The sequence below is a fragment of the Falco punctatus genome, assembly GCF_963210335.1.
Source record: "Falco punctatus genome assembly, chromosome: 4".
In the NCBI taxonomy this organism is placed as follows: Eukaryota; Metazoa; Chordata; class Aves; order Falconiformes; family Falconidae; genus Falco; species Falco punctatus.
In genome coordinates this window covers 1,491,778-1,506,219 of record NC_137583.1, presented here as the reverse complement: position 1 = coordinate 1,506,219, position 14,442 = coordinate 1,491,778, and the positions used below count along the sequence as shown (strand labels likewise).

Sequence of the window (14,442 nt, the reverse complement as noted above, 5' to 3'; positions counted from 1 at the left end):
ACTGGGTGTCCAGAGGTCGGACCTCTCCTCTCTGGAAGCAGCAAGCCTTACACCAGCTGTCATCCCACACAACTTCACCCTCTGCACCTCACCCTGGGACAACCGTGGTGGCACTGGGACCGACGTGGCCCAGCAGCGATGCAGCTCAGGGGGCCACACGGCAGAACACCATTTGTGTTAAGGTTTTGGGAGGCTGCTGTGAGCTCCCCACAGTCAGACATAAAAGCCACAGTAAGGAGCCACGGGAGCACCTGGCAGCCCAGCAGCCCCCTCCGGCTCTCGGGTCCCAGCACACTGCCCAGAGATGGAACCCCAGCTGTGGGAGAGCTGCAAGGCTGCACTGCTGTATTTAGCAAAGATTCTGGGTAATTCCCTAGCGTTGCATCAAACCTGGCTCCCAGAAACCAGCACTGCTGGGCTGAGGTGACCTGGAGCAGGACATGGCATTCGTGTAAACAGGGTGCATGCCTAAGGGTGCCTTACATCACTTGCACCCCAGCTATTATCTCAGGCAGAAGCTACCATCAGGCAAGAAGCTCCAGCTTTAATTCAGGCCATGGTTTCAAGACACATCTGTCCATCTGAGCAGGTCACCACTGACAGAAGAGGGAAGCCCCCCATTGCTTCCCCACACCCTGAACAAAGCCATGCCACTCACCTTCCTCTGTCTCTTCCTCATCAGACACCCAGAACAGCTCACAAACCACGAACAAGAGCCAGGGAGCTTTTTGCTGGTCCCCAGGCGAACAGCTCATGGGCCCACCAAGCACCTGCAAGAGGGAGGGAGTGGGCCTGCCTGGCCAGGGGACTGGGACCGTCTCCTTTGGACAGCATTGCGCCAGCAGATCAGCTTGGATGCTCATGGAAAAAAACAATGACAAAGAAAGTGGTAACATCAAATACAAACAACCATCTTTCCCGCTGGAAAACTACAATTTTATCCCAGAAAAGCTGAACCAGAGACAGTTTAAGCCAACGGATAAGTGCAGGGAGATAACAGATAGAAAAAGGCACTAGGGCTAGGAAGTGCACCTACCTAGTGCATTCACGCAGGTTAATATGTTAACTTTCCATGCAGCAGCACCTTAGCAATTTGCTCAGTCTCACAGAACAAACCCTAAAAGCACAGGTTCTTCAGGCTGATCTTTTATTTTTCACAGCTTAAACATGGTCACAGTCCTCTGCAAATTGGGTTTAAGGTACAGAGCTCTCCAGACTACACAAACATTCTAAGAACAAACATTTTCAGCATACCAAGAGCTCAGATATGCTAGGTCAATCCAACTATGTTTATTTGTATTTCACCCAAATCACCACCAAAGTACTTGGAGCTCAAGGAGCAACAGCCTCCCACTGATTCAGCAAGAGACCAGAAGTAATTGGTAGACAGTCTACAAGCACCACAAAGAATGCCAGAGGCATTTATTTACATGACCCCTGTTTGCCCAAGGAGAATTCAGAGTTTGCATTTTCCTCATTTAAATTAATCATTACTAGAATTAAATCCTCCGTAGTATTCCTCAGCTAACAGGAGTAAAGGCACAAACCATCCAAAATCACCCCCACAACAAAACTTTTCAGATAGCTGTCATTGCTGAAACGAGACAGACTGTTTTACTCCCATCAGCTGAAGTTCCTCCCCAGGCTGGCACAGCACATTGGTATCTCTTCCAGGACAACTCTCATTATCTGTCCAAGGGATACGAGAAAGGCAAGGAGACACCATTCCCATTGTTGAGCAACTCCGCTCCTGCCAGGGCAGAACCATCACACCTTCTCTGCCAGTGACAACACACTGCACCTCACACCTGCGCTGCAGACACAGGAGCATGGAAATTCCCACAGGGCCTGGCTGCTGCAGCCACACAGTCCTCTTCTCCATCAGACCCGAGCGGTCCACGACTGGTCTTTAGTGCAGAACATCAAAGCACCTCTCAGTCTTGTCAGCTGGCACACTTGCACAAGTCAGCACGCAGCAACGCTCCCTCTGACATTACCCCCTCATTGCCAGAGTATAGCTCTGCCAACAAGAGACATGCGAAAATTCCTTCAAAACATTCCTTCAAAACCCATGGAAGACAAGTTACGGTCAGAGCTTTGAACCAATTATAACCATGCACTTTGCAGTTGAAGCTGGCAAAATGTCTCACTCTCCTGTCATGTGCCCTTCTTCATTTCTCGTAGCAGCCAAGCCCAGCACACCGGGCAGTGAGAGACGAGAGGGGAGAGAAGTAGGTAAGCAGCACTGGAGCTCACAGTGAGTACGAGGCATTTCTAAAAGCAGACAAGTGCTCAGGGTTAAGAAACCCCATACGAAACCTACTGGTACACAGTGAGGCACAGAACACCTTTACAGATATCAGCCCCACAGCTTTTGCCAATTCTCCAGGCTCAGTATCAACAATTACACAGAATTTACCATTCTGTTTACACAATGCTTAAAGAAAGGGGTATTTCTAAACTAGCATGTGCTGTCAACAACATCTTCTAGTTATTCAAGGATTTGTGCCAGGTCCCAAAGAAGTGAGGGCAAACTCCTGCAGCAAGAAGACGGCGCGACCTGGAATCAGCCAAGCTTTGCTGATTACTCCTCTGAGTAAACAGTGGTGTTCCCAGCACTTCAGCTTGCTCTCAAGCTTCTTCCGTTGGCATACTACCCTATATTTAGGATAGAAGAGCGCAATGACAAGCATTGGGAAGAATGAATAAGTGGTTTAGGATGCTCAGTATAGCAGCAGAGACTGCGTGAAGAAACCTATGAATTAGAAACTCTTAAAAGTGGGAAAAGGAATCTGTAGCTAAGGACTGGAAGAGACAGCGCTCCATATAGAAAGTTAAATAACAGATTTTGTGATGAACAGTACTGCCAAGGCAAGAGACACTAGCAGTCCATCATGTAAACAGCGATGGGCAGTGGAAAGAAGCCTTTGCCTGGAGGGGCTTAGAGAAGACAGGTGAATGCTTCGCCTTTTTGTATAAAAAGAGGGGTTTAATCCCATTTTAGGCAGGTGAACAACATCAGTGCCATCTTCCCAGGCCTAGAAGCCCAAATATCCAGGACCAAGAGACACACAGCACGGCAGGGAGTGACTGCAAGCCCTGCTGCGCAACTCCCACATCCCCCTGCCTGCACCTTCTTGCCCCGAGCAGCAGAGACCTGTAGAAACTCTAAAGGTACACACGGGGAGTTTCCAAACTTCAAACCTGGGGCAAAACTCGCTAAATTCAGGCCCGATGACTTGACAGGCACTGGAGACTCCTGTGAGCAGCTTCGCCAGCCTGTTGGTTCCGAGGAGCCAGGGAGGCCACAGGGACTGTTCCACATTTACGCCCGTTTGTGCAGCAGAGCTACTCGCTTGCGCGGAGCCGCCCGCACGGCCGAGTAACGAGAAAAGTTTAAGTGCATGTGTGCGGGCGGGGCCTGGCCCCAGGTGGGCGCCCCCAGCCCCCGAGCGGCCAGTCCGGCCGCAGGTGGGGCCGAGAGCCGGGGGCTGCCCGGCCGCCCCGCCCGCAGGGGAGCGCACCCGGCTCCGGCCGCCCCCTGGGGCCCGGGGAGAGCCGCTGGGCCGGGCAGGCGAAGCGCACAGGGGCTCCGGCACACACCGCCACGACCCCACCACGGCCAGGCACCGGTGGCCGCCACCTCCAGCACCTGGGCCGCTCCCAGCGTCCCCGCCGGCGGCTGCGGCGGAGCCCGGCGCCTCGCCCGGTACAGCTCGACCCGGCCCAGCCGCTCAGTGCCCGGGGCCCGGCCCGCTCCGCCTCCCGCTCGCCAGCAGGGCCGGCCCTGCCGGGCACCCCCGGGCGCGGCGCCCACCAAGGCCGGGGGGAGGCCCGGCGGCGCCCAAAGAGCGGCCCCGGCGGGGGCCGGGCGGCGGGAAACCGCCGAGGAGGAGGGAAGCGCGGCACGACGCGGGCAGCGGCGCCGCGGCCGGCCCCCGCCGCCAGCACGGGCCGCCGCCCGCGCCCGGCCGGCCCCGGCAGGCCGCGGAGGGCGCGCCGGGGCTCAGGCGGCAGCGGGCCGGACCGACCCGCTGCCCGCGCACAGAGAGAGATCCGGCCCCGCCGCGCCGCCGCCCAGGCCGCGCCGCCGTTCCCGGTCCCGCTCCCGCTGCCGGCCCGCCCGGCAGGCCAAGGGCAGGGCGGCCCGGCAGGTGCCGCCGCAGCCCCGCGCTGCCGCCGCCACCGGGCGGAGGCCAGGCCGTTACCCCGCGCGTCCGCGCGTCCCCTCACCGTGCGACGGCCGGGCCCGGAGGCCGCTCCCCGCCGGCTCTCGCCGCCAGCGGCCCCGACGCACCGAGCGGGCGGCGCGGCGCGAGCGCGACCCCGCGCGGGCACGTACCTGGGGGAGGGGCGCGCGGCGCCTAGCAACCGGCGGCACGAGCGGGCCGCGGCCAATCGGCGCCCGGCACCCGCGCTCAGCCCCGCCCCCCCTCCGCCCCGCCCCACCTGGCTGCGCGCGGCCCCGCCTCCCCCCGCGGCCCCGCCCCGGCCGCTCCCCTTTGGCCTCCCTCCAAGCTCCGCCCCTCACTGGCCGCCAGGCCCCACCCCCGCCGGGCCCCGCCCCGCGCCCCACGCGCGGCCCCGCGCTCGGTGACCCCGGCTCCGCCTGGCCCCGGGCCCGCCGCAAATATTTGCTTGGGGCCGGCCTGGCGCTGTGGCAGCCCGGGGACGCGGGGCCGCCGCCATGCAGCGCGTGCTGGGGGTCCTGCTTGCCCTGGCCGCGGCCCTCGGCTCAGGTAGGGCCCCGGGCCGGGCCGGGCCGCCGTGGGGCCGCCGTGGGGCTGGAGGGCGTGGGACAGAGCGGGGCCTAGACGGGCCTAGGGGCCGGCCCGGGAGCCTGCAGGCCTCTGCCCTGAGCCGCGGCAGGGAGGGGGGGGCAGGATGTAGGGCACTTCTGTAGGGCAGAGACCCTCTGGCTCCGCAGGACAGATACCATGCTCCGTGGGGCAGGGGTCCCATGCGCCACAGGGCCCGGTGCCCACGCTGTGCCCTCATGGGCGCGCTGAATCCTGCCACACTCCCCAGGCCACCGCTCGCCCCTCAATGACTTCCAGCGCCTGCGGGCCACCGAGCTGCTGGCAGTGCCCGCGGACTCACCGCCGTTGCTGCTGGAGTGGGGCTCAGCAGAGCAGTGTGCCCAGCGCTGTGCCGCCAGCCTGGCTTGCCGGTGAGCGGGATGTAGTGCCGCTGTGGGGCAGGTGGGAGTGCAGGCGGCCACGACGCCAGGGTCACCCCATTGGGATGCTGGGTGCTCATGTGCGTGCTCCCGGGTACTGGCCCCGCGCTGTGCCGTGCCAGCCTCCCACTGTGCCTCCCAGGGCTTTCCACCATGACCGGCAGAGTCAGCAATGCCACCTGCTTCCCTGGACCCAGCACTCGCCCCACATCCAGCTGCAGAAAAACATCCACTACGATCTGTACCAGAAGAAAGGTGGGCTGGTGCCACAGGTGGACATGGGGACACCACAGACTGGGCACAGGCCACCCCACACAGGGCTCCCCACACTGCCCACGTGCTCTGGCTTGGCTCTGGGGCTCTGACGTGGTGCCTGGCTCTGCCCAGACTACCTGCGGGACTGCATTGTGGCTGACGGCTCCAGCTACCGCGGCACACGGGCCATGACAGAGAAGGGTCTGCGCTGCCAGCACTGGCAAGCCACAACACCTCATGACCACAGGTGCCCCTGTGTCCCCAGCTGCCCCACTGCACCTGCCAGTGGCCCTGGGCAGCATGGGGCAACAGGGAATGGGCTAGGGACAGTGTGGGGGCAAAAGGTACAGCGTGAGGGCAATGGGGATTGCACAGGAGCAATGGGGACAGCATGGGGTCAATGACACCAACCAGCGGTAGCACAGCATTGTGGCTGTGCCCACCCTGGGGCAAGGGGCTCCCAGCAGCCCTCCTACCCACCCTGCTGCCAGCAGGTTCCTGCCATCCCCCCACAATGGGCTGGAGGAGAATTACTGCCGAAACCCTGACAAGGACAAGCGGGGTCCATGGTGTTACACCGTTGACCCTAATGTCCGGCACCAGAGCTGTGGCATCAAGAAGTGTGAGGATGGTGAGTGCCAAATCTCGGGGTGCCCCATACCGTGTGCGTTCCCCTCACTGAGCCCTCCAGCTGTCCGCAGCTGTCTGCATGACCTGCAATGGGGAGGAGTACCGTGGCACTGTGGACCGCACCGAGACAGGGACAGAGTGCCAGCGCTGGGACCTGCAGCACCCACACAAGCACCCCTACCACCCTGACAAGTACCAGCCCCTAGCCCTGGGCAGTGTGCAGCCACCCTGGCCATGCCAGGCGCTGGAGCAGTGGTGGCACCCTCAACCGCTGCTCCCTGTCTCCGGCTCAGGTACCCTGACAAGGGACTGGATGACAACTACTGCCGCAACCCCGACAGCTCCGAGCGGCCCTGGTGCTATACCACCAACCCTGAGCGAGAGCGCGAGTACTGCCGCATCCGCCTCTGCAGTAAGTCCCTGCCAGTGCCACCGCGCAGCTGGGACTGGGGCTCCTGGGTGCCACCCTAACCCTGCCACTCTGCCCCTTTCCGGCCACGCAAGCAGAGAAACGCCCGCGACCCCTCAACGTCACCACTGGCTGCTTCAGGGGCAAGGGTGAAGGGTATCGGGGCCGGATGAACATCACCGTCTCGGGGATCCCCTGCCAGCGCTGGGATGCCCAGACACCCCACCAGCACCACTTCATGCCTGAGAAGTACTCATGCAAGTAAGGGGCAGGGGGGGCACTGCGCCCAGGGAGGGTGGCGGTGGGCAGCACCCAAGGGTGTGGGATTGGGGTTGGGGGATGACACCCATGTGGCCCCTCCACCAGGGACTTGCAGGAGAACTACTGCCGCAACCCTGATGGCTCAGAGGCACCGTGGTGCTTCACTGCCCGCTCCACTGTCCGCATCGCCTTCTGCTTCCACATCCGCCGCTGCCCTGATGAGCTGGGTGCCCAAGGTGAGCTGCCCCTGGGCACCCGCCCCTGGGGTGCCTGCTAGGGGTGCCAGCTCTCCCTGCCTGTCCCCAGAGTGCTACCATGGCCATGGCGAGAGCTACCGCGGCCACATCAGCAAGACGCGCAAGGGCATCACCTGTCAGCCGTGGGCTGCCCAGACGCCCCATGTGCCCCAGTGAGTGTGCGAGGGAGTGTGCTGGGGGGGTACAGGAATAGGGAGGGGAATGGGGATGAGGATGAGAACAGGGATGGGGATGGTGACAGCAATGGGGTGGTGACTTCCTCCTGGCAGGATCTCGCCTGTCACCCACCCTGAGGCACATCTGGAGGAAAACTACTGCCGCAACCCCGATAATGACAGTCATGGCCCCTGGTGCTACACCATGGACCCCCGCACCCCCTTTGACTACTGTGCCATCAAGCCCTGCTGTAAGCCCCTACCTGCACCCCTGCAGAGCTAGGGGGGTCCCCTGCCACCCCCTTGGGTAGTTTTGATACTGTCAGGGTGGCTGGGGATCCTGGTCCTGTGCCACCCTCTGCTTTCTCTCCACAGCTGGCAGCATGGTGCCCTCCATCCTGGAGAACACAGGTGGGAGCCAGCGGGTGCTGGGTGGGGGCCGTGGTGCCGGTGCCAGCGGCATGGCCCCAGCTGATGCCCACCCTGCCCACAGATGTGGTGTCATTCGAGCAGTGTGGCCAGCGGGATGAGAGACTGCAGTGGAAAGGGCGCATTGTCGGTGGCCAGCCTGGCAACTCGCCCTGGACTGTCAGCATCCGCAACCGGTCAGTGGGTGCCCTGTCTGCGCCGTCACGTGGCCAGCATCGCCCAGGACCTCACCCCCCCATCCCCACAGGGCCGGCATGCACTTCTGTGGGGGATCCCTAGTGAAGGAGCAGTGGGTGATCAGCACGCGCCAGTGCTTCTCCTCCTGGTAAGGCCAGGGCCAGGGCATGTGGTGCTGGGACTCCCGCTCCCCATGCGCTCACATGCCCAACCTGCAGCGATGCCGACCTGGCGGGCTACAAGGTGCAGCTGGGGACACTCTTCAAGGACCCTGGCCCTGAGGACCCTGACCAGCAGACCATCCCCATCACACGGATCATCTGTGGCCCCTCTGAGTCCCAGCTGGTGATGCTGAAGCTGGAGAGGTGAGTGGCCATGCCCCGGCCCCTGCCGTGCCCCACTGCTCACTGGGCTGACACCATGTCCTGCTGCCCTTCTCGCCGCAGGCCAGCCACTCTGAACAGGCGCGTGGCCCTGATCTGCCTGCCGCCCGAGCGCTATGTTGTGCCTGCAGGCACCGTCTGTGAGATTGCTGGCTGGGGGGAAACCAGAGGTACCTGCTGTGGGCAGCTCCTGAGACAGCATCCCCTGCCCAACGCATCCCCTGCCCGCAGCATCCCCTGCCCGCAGCATCCCCATGTCCATGGCAACCCCTGCCTGCAGGATCCCCAGGTGCCTGACATCCCCCTGCTCACAGCATCTCCCTTCCATGGCATCTTCCTGCCCATGACATCGTCCTATCCATACCATTCCCCGGCAACAGCAGTCCCCTGCCCACAACATCCCCTGCCCATGACATCCCCTGCCCACCATACCCACTGCGAGGGCACTCCTCCTGCAAAGGTGTCACCCTGCAGGCTGTATGCCCCCACCCATGGCATCCCCTCACCCACGGCACCCCGTCACGGCATCCCCCTCCCCTGCCATCCCCTACCCGTGCATCCCCTGCCCGCTGCCCTGTGTGCTCGCTGCTTGCAGGCACAGCGGATGGCAGCGTGCTGAACGTGGCGCGGCTACCGGTACTGGCCCATGGCGAGTGCAACACGGCACTGCGCGGGCGCCTGAAGGAGAGTGAGCTGTGCACTGCCCCGCTGCGCGCTGGCGTGGGGGCCTGCGAGGTGAGCCGGGCTGGGGACTGCTGCCTCGGGAAGCCTGTGCTGCTGGCACTGGGGTGATGCCGCTCTCTGGGTGCTGCAGGGAGATTACGGGGGACCACTGGCTTGCCTCACTGCTGACTGCTGGGTGCTAGAGGGGGTCATTACCCCCTCCCGTGTCTGTGCCCGCACCGACCAGCCTGCCCTCTTCATCCGCGTCTCCCTCTACGTTGACTGGATCAACAAGGTGATGAAGATGGTCTGAGCCGGCTCAGCCCCAGCCTGGCATAGCCACCACCATGCAATAAAGGCACAGCTGCAGGGCTCGGCACTGCACAGGGTCTCACACATTTATTTAGTACTGAACCCCAAACCATGTCCCGTCCTGCCCCCAGCTACGCTTGCTTCATCCTCCTCTGGTCCTGGTGAGATCCCCAGGGCCAGCAGTCACCCTGGGGCTGGCATAGCAGCAGGGCTGCCACGGGTGCTAGGGGCTGTGCTGTCCCGTCTTGCCCTGCCAGGGCTGCCCCAGGTGCCGGAGGAGCCAGTGGGCGCAGTTCCCAAAGATATCGGCCTCTGTCTCTACGCCGGCCAGCACGTGGCCGCCCTCTGGGTACCACAGCAGCCTGTGGGGTGAGACAGGACAATGCCCAGCTGGCACCCCAGGGCTGCCTCCCTGCTCCCACCCTGCTGCACCCCACTCACCGCACCGGCACCCCCCTGGCCCGCAGCACTCGGTACAGCTCCAGTGCCTGCATAGGGCTGACACGCCGATCCCGGGCACCCACACACAGCAGCACTGGTGTTTGCACCTGCGGTACAGCCAGTGGTGGGTGCCCAGCACCCTGCACCCAGTATCCCACCACCCATCCCGGCCCTGCCTTACCCGGCCCGCGTGGGCGATGGGCGAGCGCATCAGCATGGTGGCCATGTCCTCAGCGTGGGGCACCCGCTCGAAGGAGTAGGGCAGCCCCAGGGAGGCGTAGCGCCTGTGGCACGGAGGTGCTGGTGGGTGCCGTGAAGACGTGGCATGGCATAGGGTGGGACGGGGGAGGGGTGACGCTCACCAGTCAGGGATGTCGGAGGTGCCCAGCAGTGCAGGCAGGTTGGAGACGGGGCTGCGCAGGGCACAGGCTTGGTAGCGCTTGGGTTGGCTGGCGAGGAGGTGGAGGGCGATGAAGGCTCCATGGGAGCCAGCCAGAAGGGCCAGCTGGTGTGGGTCCAGGGGCTCGCTGCACAGCGCCTGCTCCACCGCCAGCTGCACCCATGGGTCACCCCCCATCAGCACCCTACCATCAGCACCTTCCCAGAAGACCCCACCATCAACACCCCTGTGGCACCCACCACCCAGCACCCCTCACCTGGGTGTCCGCCACATCCTGCTCACCCACATGGGAGAGCAGGGAGTTGATGCTGGCCTGGCCAAAGCCCAGGGAGCCACGGTAGTTCACTGGGGAGACAGGGGCCACGGGTGCTACCTCTCCAGTGGGGCACAGGGGCCACACATCCCCAGGCTCCCCGGCACTCACCAAGGAGCACGGCAAAGCCCAGCCGACACAGTGCAGCCATGCTCGGACGCCAGCGGGCATCAAAGACGGCACAGGGGCCACCTGGGTCCGGCAGGAACGTCACCCGGGGTGCCACCAGCACTGCCAGGGTGTCCCTGCCATCCCCTTACTCACCATGGGGACACACCACGAGGGGGTGTGGTGCCATGCTGTCCGGTGGGCTCAGCAGCAGGGCCTCGAAAACCTGGGTGTCTGCACCAGGGAAGGGGTCCCCCTCACCACCCCACGCACCCAGCACCCTGCCCACCCCCTGCTCCCGAGGGTCCCCGGCACCCAGGCAGCACCCAGGTGCAGCGGGGGCCCCCGGGCGCTCACCGTGTGCAGCGGGGCCTTGCCCGCTGCAGGGTGGCCGGACTGTCAGGGTCTTCCAGGTGATGCCAGGCACTGTTGGGGTGTCCTCCACCGGCACCCAGAAGAGGGGCAGCTCCTGGCCCGCAGGCGGCAGCACAGTGACCACCTGGGGACAGGCAGCAGGTGGCACTGGGACACCCCTGCCTCAGGGCAGCTGGCCCGTGCTGGGGTGTAACCGGCCCTGGTGTGCCTACGGTCCCAGTGCTCTATGGTGCTGTCTCATACTGTGCCATGCTGTGCCGCCCTGTGCCATGCATGGGTGTTCCATGCTGTGCCTGGTCATGCTGCTCTGTGCCACGCTGTGCCGTCCTTGGCTGTGCCATGATGTACCTGTCTCCAGCACTGGGCCAAGCTCTGCTTTTCCTTGCCACACTGTGCCACGCAATGTCATGCTGTAGCTGGCTGTAGCTCGCCATGCTGTGCTTTACCATGCCATGCCAAGGCTGTGCTGTGCAATGCCGTGCTGGATCTGGCTGTGTCACACTGTGCTGTGCAATACTGGGCTAGGCTGGGCCTGGCCTTGCCCACTTGTGTCATGCCATGCCACTCCACGATTCACCATGCCATGCTGTGCCTGCTGATGCTGTGCTGTGCCATGCCATGCTGTGCTTGGCTGCACATTGCCGTGCCGTATCAGGCTGTGTTGTGTGGTGCCAGGGCTCTGCTCACCAGGCTGGGAGGGTGGTGTGGGGCCGAGCAGGTGGCCACCAGCAGGTCCCACTGGAGGGTGAGCAGCTCCCAGCACCCTTCGGACGACCCTGGGGACAGAGAGCATGCCAGTGCTTGCAGAGGCTTCCAGGGCACTGCGGGCAGCCTGGTGTCACGTACCTGCTGTCAGGTTGGTGACAGTGGCTGCCTCTGTGTCCACAAGCAGCAGGTCCTGTGAGGGGGCAAAGCATGGGCAGCTGTGTCAGCGCAGGGCGCGGGGGCCGTGTCTCTGTCCCCACCGTCCCCAGGGCTCACTGTGCGGCTCCGCTGCGGGGTGCCCAGCACAGCTCTCCGGCTGTCGGCTGCCCAGCACCGTGGTGGCAGCACCTCCGTGTAGAGCCCGGCAAAGGCTGCAAGTGGGGCAGAATGTTAGCAAGCCAGGGCTGTGGGCACCTGGTACAAGGGGGTTCCCAGGGGGGTCCCAGCCCCCCAGCAGTGCCCAGCCTGGCCCACCGTGCTGCACTCACCTTCCGTGGGCTCCTGCACCACGTCAAGCACCGTGACTGTCTGCCTTGTCTGCCAGGTGAGCTGGGGAGAGCTGGCGATCAGGGATGGGCCCCTGCCAGGGAAACTGAGGCAGGGGGGCGTGGGGACTGAGCCCACCTCCCATCCCAGCTGGGCACTGTGAGAGGCTGTGACATCCTGTGCTGGGTACCCCACTGGCAGCACAGGGTGGCACAGCCGTGCCGGGTGCCGCAGGGCCCTGCTCACCATGCGCAGGCGCAGGCACTGCCGGTGGGGTCCCCCCAGGTCCCCCTCCAGGTAGAGCAGGCGCTGGCCATCAGGGCTCAGCCGGGGAGAGCAGGTGGCACTGCGCTCGGCTGACAGCAGCTCTGTGGGCAGCAGGGGGTCAGCACCCCGGGGACCCCCAGGGCACCCCCTCACAGCCCTGGTGCTCACCACAGCTCCTGCTGGCCAGGTCCAAATGGAAAATCCCTGACCTGGGAAGGAGGTACAGGTCAGGCTGAAGCCCCGTGGCCATGGTGACCCTCGCTGTGCCAGCATGGCATGGGCATCCCAGCATGGCGCTGGGTGCTGGGGGGACCCACCTCCTGTTGGAGCAGGCGCTCAGCCCCAGGCGGAAGGGCTCGTGCCACCAGCCCACAAACACCACGCCGCGGTCATCTGGGGACCACAGGGCCTGTGCAACAGCCAGGCTCAACCCACAGCCCCAGGCTGCCCCCCAACCCCCAGCCCCGGGGCTCTCCCTGCAACCCATCCTGACCTGGCCAGGGGAGAGGTGCTCCGGGATGCCCTCCAGCACCGAGAGGCTGCTGCCCTCCAGGTCCAGGACGCAGAGGACGGGCACGCTGCGGGTGCTCAGTGCCTCCCCCCAGTCTTCATGGTACACGAACTGCTCACTCTGCAGCACAGCCCCCTCAGCCCCACGGCCAATGGCCCCAGATATGGGGCTCTGTGCACGGCAGTCCCAGGGTACCCGGCATGCTCATGGGGTGCATGGGGTGCTCACAGTGTGTGGCACGCTCACAAGATGCGCAGCATACTCATGGGGCACACAGCACGCTCACGGGGCATGGGCCATGCTAACAATGTGCATGGCACACTTGTGGGGTGCACAGCATGCACATGGGGCACACGGCACCCACCTCCTCATCCTCTTCCTCCTCCTCCGGCCTGGCTGCTCCTGGCACATCCCAGGGGCGGGGGGGGCACCGTTTGGGCCGGCTCTTCTCAGCCACATAGAGTAGCCTGGTCTCCGAGTGGGACCAGGCCAGACAGGCGAAGGGCCCTGGCACAGCAAGAAGGTGCCAAAACCCAGCCTGGCACTGGCACAGCTGGGCACCAGGCAAGCACTGGGGCTGCTGGTGTGCCGGCCTTGCCTGTGTTGCGGGCAGCAGAAAGGGGTCCTACCCTCTGTGTAGACCTCCCCGTGCTTCCCCAGTGCCGTGAGGTCCACACTGTGGCTGCGCCCGCTGCTGCCCCACACCTGGGGGGATGAGGGTCAGCACCGGCACACCACAGCTGTGGCACCCACCGCCCCATGCCCTGGGGCTGCTGTGACTGGGGCAGCCCGTGTTACCTCCAGCAGCTCGTGGCCCTGCTGCGGGCAGCGGCTGAGCACGGCACGGTGCTGCCCCGTCGGCGAGTGCTGGCTGAGGAGCCTGAGGGTAGGAGGGAGGGAGGCTGCAGTGGGCAGCGTGCCACGGGCACCAGCCTTGCCGTGGGCACCGGCCGTGCCGCCCCATCCCGTCCGTGCCACCCCATCCCGTCCGTGCCATACTGGTTGTGGATCTCGGCGCTGAGTGCCGCCCGGCTGATGGCGAGGCCACGGCCGCCCACGTGCCGCAGGCTGTAGTGGCGGCTGAAACGCAGGAGCCGGCGGCGGGGCAGGTCTGGGCGGCTGCACTCTGCAGAGGGGGGCTGTCAGCACCCGCCCCCGCCAGTCCCGGGGGCCAAGAGCACCAGGGCAGCCGAGCCCGTGACTCACCGGTGTAGAGCAGGAAGGTCTGTCCCCCTGCGGCGGCCCCAAGGGCGGCAGAGGTGATGGCAGGGAACTGGCTCAGCTCCCGGTAGCAGGCGGCGGGGCCGCCGGCCACCTGGGTGGGGAAGAGGCACGCTGGCGGGGGACAAGCTCACCCCTCTGCCCTTGCCCACCCCCAAAACAGGGCTGTGCCCACCCACACAGCCCCCCCCCGGCCCCCCCTGCCCACCTCTGTGCCCCGCTCCGTCCCTGAGGCCATGGGGCCTTGCTCTGCCACGCTGGGCCGCTGGCGTTTGCCGCTTGGCAGCGGGCAGTGCCAGGGCATGCGCGAGCAGCCCGGCACGAGGGGCCTGGCTGGTGCCAGCCCTCCGGCTGCCCTGCGCGGCCTGCCGTGCCCGGGGCAGCTGGGCACAGCTCACCCTCCGCCGCGGCACAGCGCGTCCCCGGTGGCACAGACCCCAGGCTGTGTGGGAGAAGGGTCCGGTGGCCACAAGCACTGGAGCGGGGGTGACGCTAGTGCTGGCAC

General features: G+C 64.5%; 3 protein-coding genes across 8 annotated transcripts in view; 1 reads left to right on the top strand and 2 right to left on the bottom strand.

Moving 5' to 3' along the window:
• Positions 1-4,419, bottom strand: part of DAG1 (dystroglycan 1) — a 53,600-nt gene extending 49,181 nt beyond the window's left edge. The window contains exon 1 of one of the 4 annotated variants that reach the window (XM_080387500.1): positions 4,343-4,419. The gene's annotated coding sequence lies outside the window, so the exon portion shown is untranslated. The other 3 variants (XM_080387495.1, XM_080387496.1, XM_080387499.1) reach the window with 3 other exon arrangements.
• Positions 4,420-4,564: 145 nt separating this feature from the next.
• Positions 4,565-9,182, top strand: MST1 (macrophage stimulating 1). Of its 3 annotated transcripts, none has more exons than XM_080387513.1 (18): positions 4,565-4,739; positions 5,029-5,170; positions 5,322-5,434; positions 5,567-5,681; positions 5,929-6,065; positions 6,136-6,256; positions 6,358-6,476; positions 6,572-6,734; positions 6,840-6,970; positions 7,041-7,143; positions 7,261-7,397; positions 7,522-7,557; positions 7,640-7,751; positions 7,823-7,900; positions 7,971-8,117; positions 8,199-8,305; positions 8,731-8,870; positions 8,950-9,182. In XM_080387513.1, the coding sequence occupies exons 1-18, from the start codon at positions 4,688-4,690 to the stop codon at positions 9,109-9,111; spliced, it is 2,115 nt and encodes a 704-aa protein (XP_080243639.1). In that variant the 5' UTR covers positions 4,565-4,687; the 3' UTR covers positions 9,112-9,182. The 3 variants fall into 3 exon arrangements, with proteins under 3 accessions (XP_080243639.1, XP_080243638.1, XP_080243640.1); XM_080387512.1 differs by having other exon boundaries at positions 6,569-6,734; XM_080387514.1 differs by lacking the exons at positions 6,840-6,970; positions 7,041-7,143 and having other exon boundaries at positions 6,569-6,734.
• Positions 9,183-9,333: 151 nt separating this feature from the next.
• On the bottom strand, positions 9,334-14,372 carry LOC308063908 (acylamino-acid-releasing enzyme-like; the record flags this gene model as incomplete). The annotated part of the gene is given in 23 exon segments (XM_080387537.1): positions 9,334-9,472; positions 9,552-9,658; positions 9,733-9,835; positions 9,914-10,104; positions 10,208-10,296; positions 10,376-10,456; positions 10,529-10,606; positions 10,730-10,871; positions 11,435-11,523; positions 11,594-11,645; positions 11,729-11,823; positions 11,941-12,004; positions 12,006-12,044; positions 12,185-12,306; positions 12,374-12,414; positions 12,523-12,614; positions 12,699-12,836; positions 13,081-13,223; positions 13,346-13,421; positions 13,515-13,596; positions 13,716-13,842; positions 13,923-14,031; positions 14,146-14,372. Coding segments are annotated over 23 exon segments (2,295 nt in total). The 5' UTR covers positions 14,242-14,372.
• Between the last annotated feature and the right edge of the window lie 70 nt (positions 14,373-14,442).